At 44.6% G+C, this 17,219-nt stretch overlaps 1 protein-coding gene across 4 annotated transcripts in view; it reads right to left on the bottom strand.

Annotated features, from left to right (window-relative positions):
* The window catches only part of PLXNA2 (plexin A2), a 279,919-nt gene that overhangs the window by 64,456 nt on the left and 198,244 nt on the right, over positions 1-17,219 (bottom strand). For all 4 annotated transcript variants that reach the window (XM_069945090.1, XM_069945091.1, XM_069945092.1 and 1 more), the window contains 4 exons: positions 14,956-15,156; positions 12,959-13,055; positions 7,987-8,177; positions 173-324 (listed from right to left, as the gene is read on the bottom strand). In XM_069945090.1, coding sequence (XP_069801191.1) covers positions 173-324; positions 7,987-8,177; positions 12,959-13,055; positions 14,956-15,156 — 641 coding nt within the window. The remainder of the gene's footprint in view (positions 1-172; positions 325-7,986; positions 8,178-12,958; positions 13,056-14,955; positions 15,157-17,219) is intronic.

The following is a 17,219-nucleotide window of genomic DNA, read 5'->3' as shown; positions in this document are numbered from 1 at the left end:
TCAAGTGGGTTTGTACCCTTAAAGGTTTTTCTATGCTCTAGGATTTACCTATTCCCGTTCTGAGGATTTATAGGATCCAACTAAAGTGCAAGAGATATATAACCAGACTAGACCTGAAGGTTGCCCCTACCCCAAAACTTCAAAGAGGAGAGGTTCAAGCTATGAGTCTTACTGTTCAGCAATGATGTACTCCTCCTCCAGGGGCATGCACTGTACTCCGGCCACCAGTACATTGTTGGCAATCTCAGAGAAGTCTAGACCAAGGTTTACTCCCCGAATGGTGACGCGGGTGCCTCCTTCTGGGGGCCCAGATACCGTAAGAATCTAGAAGGGAAGAAAGGACAGCGACAATTAATAAGAAGTATAAACAAGCTGCATCTGAGGTGTACACATATAGGGCAAATACAGGTGTCTGGAAATAGGATATAAGCAATAAACAGGATTATTTTCACGATGGGTAAATACCAATAGGCGAAAATTTTCAAGCCCACCATATGTCACCAAGTGGCACCAGCTTGTCCATGCTTAGAGAAAGGAGGCATAGCCTAGAGAAAAGGGGCTTGGGTAAAAGGGGGCATGGCTTGGGTAAAAGGGGGCATGACTTGGATAAAAGGGGGCATGGCATGGATAAAAGGGGGCATGGCTTGGATAAAAGGGGGCATGGCTTGGATAAAAGAGGGCATGGCCTAGAGAAAAGAGGGCATGGCCTAGAGAAAAGAGGGCATGGCCTAGAGAAAAGAGGGCATGGCCTAGAGAAAAGAGGGCATGGCCTAGAGAAAAGAGGGCATGGCCTAGAGAAAAGAGGGCATGGCCTAGAGAAAAGAGGGCATGGCCTAGAGAAAAGAGGGCATGGCTTAGAGAAAAGAGGGCATGGCCTAGAGAAAAGAGGGAATGGCCTAGAGAAAAGAGGGCATGGCCTAGAGAAAAGAGGGCATGGCCTAGAGAAAAGAGGGCATGGCCTAGAGAAAAGAGGGCATGGCCTAGAGAAAAGGGGCATGGCTTAGAGAAAAGAGGCATGGCTTAGAGGAAAGAGGCATGGCTTAGAGAAAAGGGGCATGGCTTAGAGAAAAGGGGCATGGCTTAGAGAAAAGGGGCATGGCTTAGAGAAAAGGGGCATGGCTTAGAGAAAAGGGGCATGGCTTAGAGAAAAGGGGCATGGTTTAGAGAGACAGGTCATAGCTTAGAGAAAAGGAAACAGCTTACAGGAAAAGGGGCATGGCTTAACATAATATCAAAAATGTCCCAATGTCCAAGAAAATCTGGTGTAAAATATCGCCACAATGTAGGCCAACCACAAGGTGGTGCAGGGAGGAGATAAATGTCTAACATACAAAATGCAACAGAATTTCTCATAGTGCAGGGGCCGCACAGATATAGGTGCACTGTATGTAAAACATGGCAGCCATAAGAGAGTCCACTTTGCCATCCTATATATAATGCATAAAGCCCCCGGCACTGAAGTGGTTGGGTTGTGGAGGAGCAGCGGAGAGCAGTGGAGAGCAGGGCTTCTCGCTGACCTACATTCCTTTGGACGCTAATTGAGCAGTTTGGAAGTAACTGTGTCACAGCTCAGCCCCCGGCTGGGACACAACGAGTTTTATTAATTACAGCTGAGGACATGCATGAGAAAAACAACACACACCACCAATGTGTACACACGCACTGCAGCGTGGAAATACACACACCGTATGTGACAGATAGGACAGATCCCGATGCATGTGACGGACAGACACATGATGGGCGGTGGACAGTCAGACTGTGTTACCTCAGTTACACTTGGATGCATTCCATAAACCCACACTCCTATTCTTCACCAATAGGCGTGCCAATAATCCTGGCAGTGTCACATTGCTATTGGTACAGACGTGTGGGTGTGGCTATGGTAGCTGTCAGCGGCCTTAGATGATGCTGTCACATGATACAATACAGTAAGACAGAGAAGCTGTTACATTGAACATGTCATCTGATTAATAATGGGCTTGAGAGTCCAGGGGGGGGGGGGGGGTCCTAGTCAGTGAGTTATTATTCCTGTATGCAGGAACTTAAATGAATAGATTACAAAGTCTTTGAACATTTTTGTACAACTGTGCAATCTGCTCAGCCTTTAGCGCTCTATAATGTTCTGCCCGCAGCTCAGAAGGATTTATCAGTGCGACAGGGGGGTCCTTTAAATATGTCTGTGCTAATACTATTAAGGATGAACAATTAGATAAAGGGATGGATGGATAGATAGAAGATATAGACAGATAGATAGATAGATAGATAGATAGATAGATAGATAGATAGATAGATAGATAGAGAGATAGAATATATAAGATAGATAGATAGATAGATAGATAGATAGATAGATAGATAGATAGATAGATAGGAGATAGATAGATAGATAGATAGGAGATAGTAGATAGATAGATAAATAGATAGACAGATAGATAATAGATAGATAGAATATAGAAGATAGATAGATAACAGATAGTAGATAGATAGACAGACAGACAGATGATAGATAGATAGAATATAGAAGATGGATAGATAATAGATAGACAGACAGACAGATAGATATGATGTGATTGGTCTGCACAATGATACAGCCATATACCAGCAGAGGCCGTGTCCTGGTGTTTGCAGTAACTTGGAGCTGCTGCCGCCGCCGCAGTATAGTAATTATTAGTGACGAGATATTCATGAGGTTACATGTGATATTACATATAGACCTCAGTAGCTGTACAGACCACTGATGCATTTGTGCTCCAATAAATAAGGGATTTTTCTGGCCTTTTCTCCCACAATGTCTCCTGGAAGATAAAAGCTTTTTTTCCTATGTATCATATAAGGCTCTGTTCAAACACGAAATACGACAGTATAATAATAGGTATTAAACATGGCCGTACTAAGAATCTCATAAAGTGCTACATTACAGTCAACAGAGAAATGTCTGTGCACATGGTAGGAACACGGATCTCATTCCAATGTGTGCACAGACACATGTTCTTCTATAGATTTCAATGTAGCGTATTATTACATTCAGAATACATTGTACATAGTTCACACACTGTCACATCGATGGCCGTTATTTACTGGACGTCGGTCATTTAAAGTTTCTTATCAACCAGCCGTTATTTGCCGTTAAATGGCGGCCGTGCAATAAAAAAACCGCTGTTATTTTGATGGTGTGTGTACATACTCTTACTATGGTATTGTACTTGGTGTGAACAGAGCCCGACACTCACGGTTTTATAATAAAAAGATCTACTAAACCGCTAAATCCTCTTAGGGAACAAAAGGTGCAAAAACTACTAGAAGGGCAAAAACAAGAAAAACAAAAAACCCTAAGTAAGCAGATAGCAGGAGCTGCGTACAGACTGATGGTGCTGTGTTTTTTTTTAATGTCTATGAATATATGTATAGAGCCGCCATAGAGTCACCCAGTATGAACCCAGCAGCAGAGCGATGTGGTTTACAAGGGGTCAAACATGGTTTTGCGCAGCAGAAATTAGTGAAGGAGCCATAAGCTGTATGTGATGGCGAGTCCCCTCACTACAAGAGCCCCAGTCTCTCCGCCTCGCACAGAGCACATTTACAGCCTAATTGTTCCAAGAGAGAGGGCCCCGATTATTCATTGTGACAGAAGAGCCTTGAGCTGCTGTGTGCAGGGCATGTTATGGTAATAGTAACATGCACATTATATATTTATATAGGAAACACCGCCAGATACACAGATACAGAAACCGATAGCTAGATGGGGAGAAAAGCAATCTATACATGTCACTACACACACATACATATATATATATATATATATATATATATATATATATATATATATACACATATATATATATATATATATATATATATATATATATCACACACACATATATACCATATATCACTCATAGACATGATGGTGCATCAAGAAATAACATTCAGGCTATGTTCCCACGTCGTCTTTGGTACTTTGGCAAAAATCTTTTTCTTTCATATCAACTGATGACAGAAAGTGCTATAGATTTGTAATTAACTTCTATTTAAAAATCTCTAGTCTTCCAGTACTTATCAGCTGCTGTATGTCCTGCAGGAAGTGGTGTATTCTTTCTATTCTCACACAGCGCTCTCTGCTACCCCCCAGCCCGAGACCAATTACGGACAGATTTAACTGTCCGTAGATTCACAGATCCGCAAAAATGACCATAATTGCTGCACAGATCATCCCATAAAAGTAAAAGGGAATGTCCTTAATTTTTGCGGATCTGTAATTTTTTTGCAGATGAAATGTCCGTAAATCCGTAAAAAAAAAAAAAAAAGTAATCATTTTAAATAGGGATGGTCCGAACCGAAATCCGTAAAAAAAAAAAAGTAATCATTTTAAATAGGGATGGTCCGAACCCGCTGTCTGCCCGCTCCGTGGCTATGGCTGTATCCCAGTTTTCCAGGCGGTCCTCCCGCTGGATCCGCCTGCTCCACGGAGAGTGCAGACAGCAGGAATCATTACCGAGGGTTCGGGTTCGTACGAACCCGAACCGAATTCGGTTCGGACCATCCCTAGTTTTAAACCATTCCCTTTCCCCTTCTTTGATGATCACGGTTACGGATTACGGATGATTTTTTGGCGCACAGAGATTGCAGATGATATATACTGTCCTGAGAAACTACTGACTGTGTGAGTGCAGCCCCACAGTGTAGACATGTGTACGTGCGGGTGAAGCGTCAGCCTCCATGTATACAGCTACTCCTCAGGCTTCATCTCCATATTCATGCAGCTCATTAATCTTCCCGACTTTCCTTCACCAGATTAACACATGAAGGCCAAGGCTTTAAGCAGTTTAGTGAGCAGTGACATGAGGCCCAAAACCAAAAGGAGATGAATGTGCTCCAGCAGGGAAGGGGTGCGGAGTGACAGAGAGGGGCAGGAGAAGGGTGGATGGGGCCGGTGACATCACAGCAAAGTGTGATTAATTGCCTCCAGCCGAGAAGCCGCCCTGCCACTCACGTCTCCCGGACGACCACATCAACGCCTTAGAAAAGCTACCATTCAGCTGGAAACGTTGGGCAGATTTAAAATCATCGGTTCTGCTTGAGTGGTCACTGCGGTTGTCTGGGCGTCCCGCGGACACTTGCATTCATGTTAGGTCACCCCCTCCTTCTCTCCCCCCCCCCCCAGCAAATCGATTTGTCAATGGGCACATCTGCGCCCCGGTGCCTGTCTGAGGGGCTGCATTTCCATAAGCAGCGTCTGGTTGACCTTTGGCATTGGATGTGACACAGAATAAAGGAGCCGGCGGGGGATTCTGTAGTGATTAGCGCCCCTCTCCGGTACACAGGGGTTGTGGGACCATGGGAGCCTGACTGAGACAAAGGACCTCTATTCTATTCTTATACAAGTCTTCCTGCTCTCCACTGGTTTCCTCACGGACTAGCCTGCTTTCTGCACTATGTGAACTTCACCTACGTGCTATGGCTATTCACACGTTCCGTACGTTTCCAAACAAATTTAGGGCCCATTGATTACTATTGGGCTGTTCACACCGTCCGTAGTTTTACAGATCCACAAACATTACTGACAAACTCTAGTATGGACCATAACTGTGGCACAGATTGTCTAATAGAAGTATATGGGAGTGGGCCTAACTTTTGCAGATGAAATAAACCTCCACAAATCCGTAAAAATACGGGAGTACTCAACTTAAGGCTATGTTTTCACAACATCTTTTTATAAAAAAATAAAAATTACATCTATTATTTTTTAAATAATAACTATACAATGTCAGCCCTCAATAATGTCCATGATCATTATTTACGGCTGTCTTTATTAAACAACGGCCGTTATTTTGTATAAAAAAAAAGTTGTGTGAACATAGATTCAACCATTCCCACTTATCTAACTACTGTGTTCCCCTTTTTTGCAAAAAATATCGATTACAGCAATGTTCAAGATTTTACGGCTAGTGCAAGACGGTGGGAAAAGTGAAAGCCCCCCTCATAGACTAAGGCAGCCCTTTCTGCAGCTTCCTGTGCAAGCCCCCCCCCCCCCCCCCCCAGTTGTCGGGGTGTGCAATAGCACCATCAGCAGGGGAGGAAGCGAGTGCTGACCTGATAGGTAGGCGCACACTCGCTCGCTGAGATATTGGCCCGTCCAATATGGTCCTTAGTTCCTGCAACCGGATTTTGCGACCGTCATTGCAGATGGTTATCAGAAAGACGTCCGTTTTTTGCTGATGACGGCTGTCTATGATGATCATTATAGACAGGCGTCTTTTTTTACAGTAATGACAGTTGCAAAATCCCACCATGTGAACTTAAAGGGGTACTCCGGCGGGGGGCTGAGGAAAAAGACATCCACTCACCTACCCGGTTCCAGCAGCAGGTCCCGTATCGCGGCGCTCCAGTCCCCGGCCGCTTCCTGGTGTCTGATGCCGCCCGAGATGCTACGTCTCAGGTCCGCTCAGCCACTCAGTGAAGGAGGCGGGATCCGTGTCAAGTCCGCTCAGATCCCGCCTCCTTCACTGAATGGCTGAGCGGACCTGAGACGTAGCGTCTCGGGCGGCGTCAGACACCAGGAAGCGGCCGGGAAGCGGGGACCGGAGCGCGGTAATGTGGGACCCGCCGCTAGAACCGGGGAGGTGAGTGGACGTCTTTTTCCTCAGCCACCTCCCTTCCTGGTCCCATCAAAGAAGTGCCCCCCCGCCGGAGTACCCCTTTAAGGCCCTGTCACATGGGCCGATCAGGAGGAGTAAGTAACCTGTCAGATCAGCGCTTGTTTGCTCCTCGTTCCCCGCTCACTGCCGGCAATATTACACGTGCAAATAGTGAGTAGGTAAGTGTGGTGGGACCGCAGGGAGCTCCCTTGACAATCTTTAGATCGCCCGGGAAGCCCATAGGGGATATTGGTGGTCTGCTATCACAAGGAGCGTCAGCCAGCTGACATTGTGCATGTTGGCTGATCGTTGCCTTTTAACAGGAGCTACTAAACCAAGTGATTATCGGCCCTAATGGCCAATAATCAGCCGGATACAGCCGATAATCGCTTGCTGTATTACAGCCTTTAGCCTATGAGGGGCTTTGATGTTTCCCACCTTCTCGCACTCGGGATGTTACTGTAAACCCAGCCCGGAGAGAAGAGTCCTTTGCGCTTCTGAAGATTTTTTTGTTTATTTAAAGCTAATTAATCACGTACTTAAGATAAATGGGAAGATGTTCTATCCCGTTACCAGCGACTGTCACCGGGCGAATTCCAGGCTCTATTAATATGCACCCCCCACCGCTCCACTTATTATACATATTACCGCGCCACCATCAGCAATGAGATAAAGCCGAATTACACTTAATGGCGGATAGCGTCAGAATTAGAGAGGCTTTATGGAAAGGAGAGGAGAACATTAATGTAATAGGTTATCCCGGTGACTGATCAGCCATGCGCATGAAAAATGAGGAGGAAACAGATTAGATTATTCCCCTTTAGATTTCTTCCAGATGATTTATAAATAAGCGGTGCGTCTTGTGCATATGGCGCTTCATGTGAGTTGTGGTGACTGGGAGGATGAAATAGTGGATATTGCAGCGTGGTGTGACGTTCCTCCGTGTCTCTGGCCAGCACTGGCTATCCTCCCATCACTGACAGGGTAAGGAGATCAGGTCTATAAGGTGAAAGTCACACGAGAGGGACTCAGGGCCCCAGGGTTATTTAAATGAGCCGAGGTATTGATTGACATTTCATGAAAATGTCTGCCCCCCTCTTCCTGACCTAAGTGTCCCCAGCCCTCCCTGTAAGGAAGGAAAATGTTCTTCCTGAGCGTATTGATTCGCTGCGTGCGCTTCACTCCCGCTTTTATTTAATTAACGGCTGTGAGCCTGTGGATATTGTGTGTGCCAAACTGGAGTTACACAGAGAGTGGAGAGAGAGGATGGGAGGCAAGCACCAAAATCATAATGGAAACAGATGTAACTGTAAGGTGGAGGTGCCACCGCGGCGGCTGCTGTACAATCACTAACCTCAGTGATACGCGGATTGGTGCACTTGACGTTCCTGCTGGACCAATCCAGCCACTGGTTCTGTGCGAAGGGACAGTGATGGTGCAAAGTACATCGCCCCTCCCCGCTGCACCAGCCGCACTCAAACTTCTGGTCGGCTTTCAGACAGAGACCACAGCTTTCCCTCTGAGCCGCGCACTTGTACAGGTGAACTAGGGAACCAGCAAATAAAAGAGGTTACGTTACACTGACATTGGACTTTACTACAGGTTATAGCCACGACCACGTCTTTTTTGGGCGTTTTTTTAATGGACGTCATTTTGGACCCAATAACGTCCATTATTTCAAAACAAAGGCCTTTAATAAAAATCATCAGTCCAAAAAAAAAAAAAACGGCCAAAAAAAAGTTGTGGTTGTGGCCTCAAACTGCACAGGATTCTGACAAGGAGTCAAGTTTAGAACATTTAGGCTATGTTCTCTCTACGGGATCTAAGTAGGGAAAGGCAGCCGACTCGTCAATATTATGAGAAGGCTGCCTGCTCTGGTTATGATCCTGTACTGGGAACATAGCCCTATTGTTAGATAGATAGACAGATAGGAGATAGATAGATAGATAGATAGATAGGAGATAGATAGATAGATAGATAGATAGATAGATAGATAGGAGATAGATAGATAGATAGATAGATAGATAGATAGGAGATAGATAGATAGATAGATAGATAGATAGATAGATAGGAGATAGATAGGAGATAGATAGATAGATAGATAGATAGGAGATAGATAGATAGATAGATAGGAGATAGATAGATAGATAGGAGATAGATAGATAGATAGATAGGAGATAGATAGATAGATAGATAGATAGATAGATAGATAGATAGATAGATAGGAGATAGATAGGAGATAGATAGATAGATAGATAGATAGATAGATAGATAGATAGATAGATAGGAGATAGATAGGAGATAGATAGGAGATAGATAGGAGATAGATAGATAATAGATAGGAGATAGATAGATAGGTAGATGATAGATAGATAGATAGATAGATAGATAGATAGATAGATAGATAGGAGATAGATAGATAGATAGATAGGAGATAGATAGGAGATAGATAGGAGATAGATAGGAGATAGATAGGAGATAGATAGATAAATAGATAGATAGGAGATAGATAGATAGATAAATAGATAGATAGATAGATAGATAGGAGATAGATAATAGATAGGAGATAGATAGATAGGTAGATGATAGATAGATAGATAGATAGATAGATAGATAGATAGATAGATAGGAGATAGATAGATAGATAGATAGGAGATAGATAGATAGATAGATAGATAGATAGATAGATAGGAGATAGATAGATAGATAGATAGATAGATAGATAGATAGATAGATGGGAGATAGATAGATAGGAGATAGATAGGAGATAGATAGATAGATAATAGATAGGAGATAGATAGATAGGTAGATGATAGATAGATAGATAGATAGGAGATAGATAGATAGATAGGAGATAGATAGGAGATAGATAGGAGATAGATAGGAGATAGATAGATAAATAGATAGATAAGAGATAGATAGATAGATAAATAGATAGATAGATAGATAGATAGATAGATAGGAGATAGATAATAGATAGGAGATAGATAGATAGGTAGATGATAGATAGATAGATAGATAGATAGATAAATAGATAGATAAATAGATAGATAGATAGATAGATAGATAACATAGGCATAATACTGTTAATAAATAGATTACTTATTGTCATGGATTTTACCAGTCCAATGCCTGAGACTATAAATAATCTGCGCACATAAGATACATGGCTAAATAAAAGCCACAAGTCTGAACGTGCATTAAGGCTATGTTCACACACGCAGGATTTTTGCTCAGTAATTTGCAACCAAAACCAGGAGTGGATAGAAAACACAGAAAGGCTCTGTTCACACAATGTTGAAATTGAGTGGATGGCCGCCATTTAATGACAAATAACGGCAACTGTTTTAAAATAACAATAATTATTTGCCATTATATGGCGGCCATCCACTCAATTTCAGCAGTGTGAGAACAGAGCCTTTCTGTGTTTTCTATCCACTCCTGGTTTTGGTTGCAAATTACTGTGTGCAAACATCGCCTAAAACTGGTCCAGAAGCATTGTGCTGCAAATGTAAATGAATGTAATATTCTAGACAGAGAAGCATGGTAACATGAAAACACAATACAGGGCAAGCTAATATTATCAGCACCGTCATACAGGGCCCCATAGAGGTGTACTGTACAGACTGCACAATGGGGTGATGCCTAAAGGCATCGGATTTGGGAAATGAACAATTAAATGAATACAGACATGTATAAAAGTGTAAATGTGGCCAAACGTCTCATTCAATCCCACCATAAACCAATGTGCAATTCCCAATAGCTACAGAGTGAGTTATAGGTCGGCTGCTGTTGTATATGAAATACAGTATTTGGAGGCAGAACGCCACTTTACATGACGGATGAGGCAACAAAACATCTTAATGGGCAACAGATACATAAGTGTAATATAGTTCAGCCTGTGGTGTCCCCTGGAGCACAGCACTAATATGGCGCTATATGGCAACATCCACTTTACTCAACACGGAAAGATAAATGGAAGATCAATCCACACTAACGTAGGATTTGAGAATCCTTGTTCCCTGAATTTACAATTTTAGTAAGTGAGACGTAAAAAACATAAAAACAAAAAGTGGTTTCGTGTATACAGGCACAGGGGCACACATGTGACATCAGGCATAGGGGGTCACACATGTGACATCAGGCATAGGGGGTCACACATGTGACATCAGGCATAGGGGGTCACACATGTGACATCAGGCATAAGGGGGTCACACATGTGACAGGCATAGGGGTCACACATGTGACATCAGGCATAGGGGGTCACACGTGACATCAGGCATAGGGGGTCACACATGTGACATGAGGCATAGGGGTCACACATGTGACATCAGGCATAGGGGGTCACACATGTGACATCAGGCATAGGGGGTCACACATGTGACATCAGGCATAGGGGGTCACACATGTGACATCAGGCATAGGGGGTCACACATGTGACATCAGGCATAGGGGGTCACACATGTGACATCAGGCATAGGGGGTCACACATGTAACATCAGGCATAGGGGGTCACACATGTGACATCAGGCATAGTATTCCAGATTCCAGGAATACTAAATCACACCCAATAACTAAGCCTCTCCCACTAGTCACAACAGTGGAAAATGGAAGGAAGGAAGGAAGGAAGGAAGGGAGGAAGGAAGGAAGGAAGGATGGATGGATGAACAGAAGGAAGGATGGATGGATGGATAAACAGAAGGAAGGAAGGATGGATGGATGGATGGATGGATGGACAGAAGGATGGATGGACAGAAGGATGGATGGATGGACAGAAAGATGGATGGATGGATGGACATAAGGAAGAATGGATGGATGGATGGATGAAAGGACAGAAGAAAGGAAGGATGAAAGGACAGAAGAAAGGAAGGATGGAAGGACAGAAGGAAGGATGGATGGAAGGACAGAAAGAAGGATGGATGGACAGAAGGAAGGATGGATGGAAGGACAGAAGGAAGGATAGATGGAAGGACAGAAGGAAGGATGGATGGAAGGACAGAAGGAAGAATGAATGGAAGGACAGATGGAAGGATGAATGGAAGGACAGAAGGGAGGATGAATGGAAGGACAGATGGAAGAATGGATGGAAGGACAGAAGGAAGGATGAATGGAAGGACAGAAGGAAGGATGGATGGAAGGACAGAAGGAAGGATGGATGGAGGGACAGAAGGAAGGATGAATGGAAGGACAGAAGGAAGGATGGATGGAGAGACAGAAGGAAGGATGAATGGAAGGACAGAAGGAAGGATGAATGGAAGGACAGATGGAAGAATGGATGGAAGGACAGAAGGAAGGATGAATGGAAGGACAGAAGGAAGGATGGATGGAAGGACAGAAGGAAGGATGGATGGAGGGACAGAAGGAAGGATGAATGGAAGGACAGAAGGAAGGATGGATGGAGAGACAGAAGGAAGGATGAATGGAAGGACAGAAGGAAGGATGAATGGAAGGACAGAAGGAAGGAAGGATGGAAGGACAGAAGTAAGGATGAATGGAAGGACAGATGGATGGATGGATGGATGGAAGGACAGAAGGAAAGATGAATGGAAGGACAGATGGATGGATGGATGGATGGATGAAAGGAAGGACAGAAGGAAGGATGGATTGAAGGACAAAAGGAAGGATGGATGGAAGGACAGAAGGAAGGATGAATGGAAGGACAGAAGGAAGGACAGAAGGAAGGATGAATGGAAGGACAGAAGGAAGGATGAATGGAAGGACAGAAGGAAGGATGAATGGAAGGACAGAAGGAAGGACAGAAGGAAGGATGAATGGAAGGACAGATGGAAGGATGGATGGAAGGACAGATGGAAGGATGGATGGAAGGACAGAAGGAAGGATGAATGGAAGGACAGATGGAAAAATGTATGGAAGGACAGATGGATGGATGGATGGATGGATGGATGGAAGGACAGAAGGAAGGATGGATGGAGGGGCAGATGGATGGATGGATGGAAGGACAGAAGGAAGGATGGATGGAGGGGCAGAAGGAAGGAAGGATGAATGGAAGGACAGAAGGAAGGATGGATGGAAGGACAGAAGGAAGGATGAATGGAAGGACAGAAGGAAGGATGGATGGAAGGACAGAAGGAAGGATGGATGGAAGGAAGGACGGTCAGAAACCAGAAAAATTGCATTGCCACAAATTGCCAATTTGGGAAATAAATGGAGAATGTAAAAGGAAAATGTGGTGGTCCCAGAAATGTGGTTTATTTACCAGGTAAAAACTATAACAGCAGTATCTGTATAATACAACAAGTATAAGATGACAGAACAGCTGCAGTAAAAAATAATCAGATTTTTCTTTTTCCTGATTTGTTTTATACCTTTCATATCTTGGGGATTATCGATGATAAAGTTTCCGTTCCAGACAACAGAGAAATTCACGGCCAGGTCACTGATATCCATTCCCTCGTAGGAATACTGAGAAGAGAGTGAAATCCGTTACAATGCTGGAACATATTAAGACTCGGAAAACAAAAGCCCATGAGCGGCGATCCGGCAGGGAGATTGGGGGGGGGGGGAATATAAATGGACAATCACTCTCACATGCATTACTGGTAAAGTGTGACTCTCTTACACTATAGGGGTCAGGCTATGTTCACACTGTTTAGTCAAAAACACATATGTGCAGGGAAAGGTCCAGATAGATGGGCCAAAAATAGTCGTAGGCCCCCACTGACTAAACAGATAAAAAGAGAGTGTCCTTTGTCAGGGTGGTATGTGCTGACTAATATATATATATATATATATATATATATATATATATATATATATATATATTTTCATTCCCTCTCTTTACCTGAATGGGGCGATGCTTTACTATAAGGTACAGTATTACATTTTCTGCACTGTGGCCAATGGCTGATGTATGTCACTGTGTGGCCATTTAGCATTACATGTTGGGGGTAATGTTGGAGGTATTAGTCGGGAGATGCTCCCTTGGTAATAAACATTCAGTGAAATGCAGTGTGACCATAGCCTCCAGAGGTAAAGAAAACGTCAGTTGAACGGCCAAGAAAAGACGTTGCCTGGTCGTAGCCCAAAGATCTTGTGTTACTTTCTTTCATCAGTTATACATTCTCTTTAATTCTTTCTTAGTTCTGTTTCTTCCCTATTCTCTCAATATGAGTAAATTTTGCATTGCTGCAATGTCAAATCAGGTTGGTTAAACAGCCATATAGGATGGACAATGTAATACTAAAGTACTAGAAATACTTAAAGGGAATCTGTCCGTAGGTTTCTGGCACCTTAAATAGAGGCGGCATAAACTAGTGACAGAAATGCTGAACAGAGTAGTATATCATTCTGTTCAGCCGTTCTCCTAATGTGCAGGAGAATAGGATTCTTGCCACACCCCTCCCTGCAGCTGCTGATTGACAGGTGAATGCCTATACACAGCATGGATAGATAACTGCCAATCAGCAGCTGGTGGGCGGAGTTTTCTCATGAATATCAAGGACTGCTGAGCTCATGCACATAATGGAAAGGACTACTTATTGTCCATGTTATTCAGGAGGAGATCATCTCTGGATCAGCAGAACAATGTAAGTGATACATCATTCTGTTCAGCTTCTCTGTCACTAGTTTATGCCACCCTGAGACCCGGACATCATAATCCTACTGACAGGGTCTCTGTAACCTTCAGCGAACCTATGCAGCTACATTACAGTACCCGCTCCTATTCATTACCGAGTCTATAAAACTAAAGGCAGCCTATAGCAGAATATCCACACAGTTCATTATCGGGATTTCAGAATGACTACAAACATGGATAATGCCACAATAATAGAAAACAAAGGCGTGGGAGGACTGTAGAGAGTGCTGCCCTATACAATGCGACCCTCCCTGCAGCTGCGTGCATCTGGACTCCTCTGGCTGCACGTCTGTCTCCTGCAGACTCCTCTGCTGCATTGCCAGAAGCCACTGTATTAGGAATTCTATCGAGTCGGCGTGAGCTTGGGACTCGCGGAGGCAGATAAGACTTCCCCGTTCGGCTTTATCAGCCGGCTGTAAATTAGCTTTTTGCTTCAACCCCTTTGTCAGATTTGCTGTCTTATTCCAGCAAATGACCCCCCGCAGGCTGCGACAGGGAAAGGCCAGATAAAGCCTTCCATCCTTCCGAAGCGGCGGCCCAATTTACAGCGGCTCGGGTCGCTGGAGCAGCATAACAGTACTATTCTGATTTTAATATAAGAGACTAGATTAAAGAGGCTTTCTTCTTGTTGTTTGCTTACACGGCAAGCAGTAAGTCATCGTTTTGTCGGTGACTACAAAGACTTCTGTGCTAGGTGGTGGCACAACCTCTATCTCACACACTCACCGAGCTGTTCTGGCATTGGACGCTGGAGCTGTTAAAGCGTAAAGCCGGCATACGATGTAACACCCCCTGGATGTTCAGCACACACTCGTATCCCCTCTGGCCTGACTGGGGCTGCGGCAGGTTCCTCGCCTTCAGAGTAATTGGCTTAACCTCCCCGACTGGGATCAAGATTTCTTCTGTGGGTATTAACTGTGGGCAATCCTAAAATATAAGAAACAAGAGTCACTATAAACGCAAGAACAACCGAGACGAGTGCAGGATCCTAAAGTCGTAGTAACGCAGGCTCTTCAGTGCCAGAGGCGGATTTACCAATACAGGATGCTTTTCTCCCAGGCAGGGGAAACAGCAGGGGGTCCGGGGGTTAATCCAGCTGCTGGAGGTATATCTCTATGTAATATAAGTGCAGAAGCAGGGACTCCCAGTATGGCTACAACACTAGCATCCTGGGGGGCGGGGGGTTAACTACCTACTAGGGGCATCCAGCCTGGGGGAGGGGGGGGGGTTAACTACCTACTAGCGGAATCAAGGGGGGAGGGGAAATTAACTACCTGCTAGGGGAATCCGGGGGGGGGGGGGATAACTACCTACTAGGGGCATCCTTCCTGGGGGAGGGGGGTTAACTACCTACTAGGGGCATCCAGCCTGGGGGAGGGGGGTTAACTACCTACTAGGGGAATCAAGGGGGGAGGGGAATTAACTACCTACTAGGGGAATCCAGGGGGAGGGGGGTAACTACCTACTAGGGGCATCCAGCCTGGGGGAGGGGGGGGGGGGTTAACTACCTACTAGGGGAATCAAGGGGGGAGGGGAAATTAACTACCTGCTATGGGAATCCGGGGGGGGGGGGGGGAGGGGAATTAACTACCTGCTAGGGGAATCCGGGGGGGGGGGTAACTACCTACTAGGGGAATCAGGGGGGGAGGGGAATTAACTACCTATTAGGGGACTCTAGGGGGAGGGGAATTTACCTACTAGGGGAATCCAGGGGGAGGGGGGTTAACTAACTACTAGGGGAATCCGGGGGGGGGGGGGGGGGTTGGGGGGCTAACTTTTTACCTTCTACCTAGTACTCATATCCCTAAACATTGTTAGTTCCAGCATGATCCATAGCACCGTACACACTGTACCTGTTTGATGTGGGGTTCGATTTCCTCATCTCGGGTACACACCAGGGTAAATCTATTAGTATTTTTTTTGGAAAGTAATGGAAACCAGTGTAGTGAAGAAAGCCCATACTAACACAGGGAGGATATACCCAACCTATGCACATGTCTATCTTAGATTTGAACCTCTCTCAATACAATGAGCAACTATGCTGCCTACAAACAAAAAAGGGCTCACTAGGTTTTGCACAATATGGTAGGATTCCCTGATGTATAATTCCAATATACGTTACTGTACAGACACATCGTGTCATTTATCATGCTCGATGCAGTCTGCAGCATCAAAAAAAACAAACAAAAAAAAAAAAAACAGACAGGTATGGGCCCCATTTACTTCAATGGCCCAAACATAGTCAGCTAGTACCGTATGTATGGTAGGGTCAAACATATACATGTTTGTATTGGGACTAAAAAGCTCAGCACCACACGCTGGAGTGCTAGCTGAAACAGCAGTATGTTGCAGAGATGGCCTAAACATAGTCACTAGCTGGGGCCCTGCCTGTCTGTGCTTGTGTACATCAGTATTGGACATGGGCAGCTTTCTATGCCATGGAGTATACAACTGTGATGTGAGCCGGGAATGTGGACAATGTAAAAAGAATATAATGATCTAATCCAATATGCATCAGGGAAGTATCCATTGAGGAGTGAGACTCTCTCGGCTCGGCGACTGATGTACCGCAGGAAGCCAATGTGGATTTTTTTTCTTGTTCAAACAACAACTAGTGGTCCGAGTGTTAATTCCATAATAAACTTGCTGTCCCCAAATCTTAGTGTTTGCTTCATTAATCAGCTATGTGATTGCTTCTCGGGCTCTCAGAGACCGGCATTATCCCTGCTTCCCTCCGCAGCGGTGCTGAGAAGTGGCATTCTGCAGGTCGCTACTCCCAGAGAGACTGGCGGATATACACACCGCTTGCTTAAACAAATTTCATTACTTACTCTGCTAGAGAGCTGCTCATATGCAGTGCCACCCCAGAGACATGGACCAATCCATCACAGCTTCTGCCACTAACCTCTACTAAGTTAAATAACAATATCCATGGGATAACAAACAGGCTTTATGCAAATACTCTCCGGCTTCCCAATAGTATCAGGCAC

This window comes from Dendropsophus ebraccatus, chromosome 11 (genome assembly GCF_027789765.1).
Source record: "Dendropsophus ebraccatus isolate aDenEbr1 chromosome 11, aDenEbr1.pat, whole genome shotgun sequence".
Taxonomy (NCBI): domain Eukaryota; kingdom Metazoa; phylum Chordata; class Amphibia; order Anura; family Hylidae; genus Dendropsophus; species Dendropsophus ebraccatus.
This window is presented reverse-complemented; position numbering and strand designations above follow the sequence as displayed.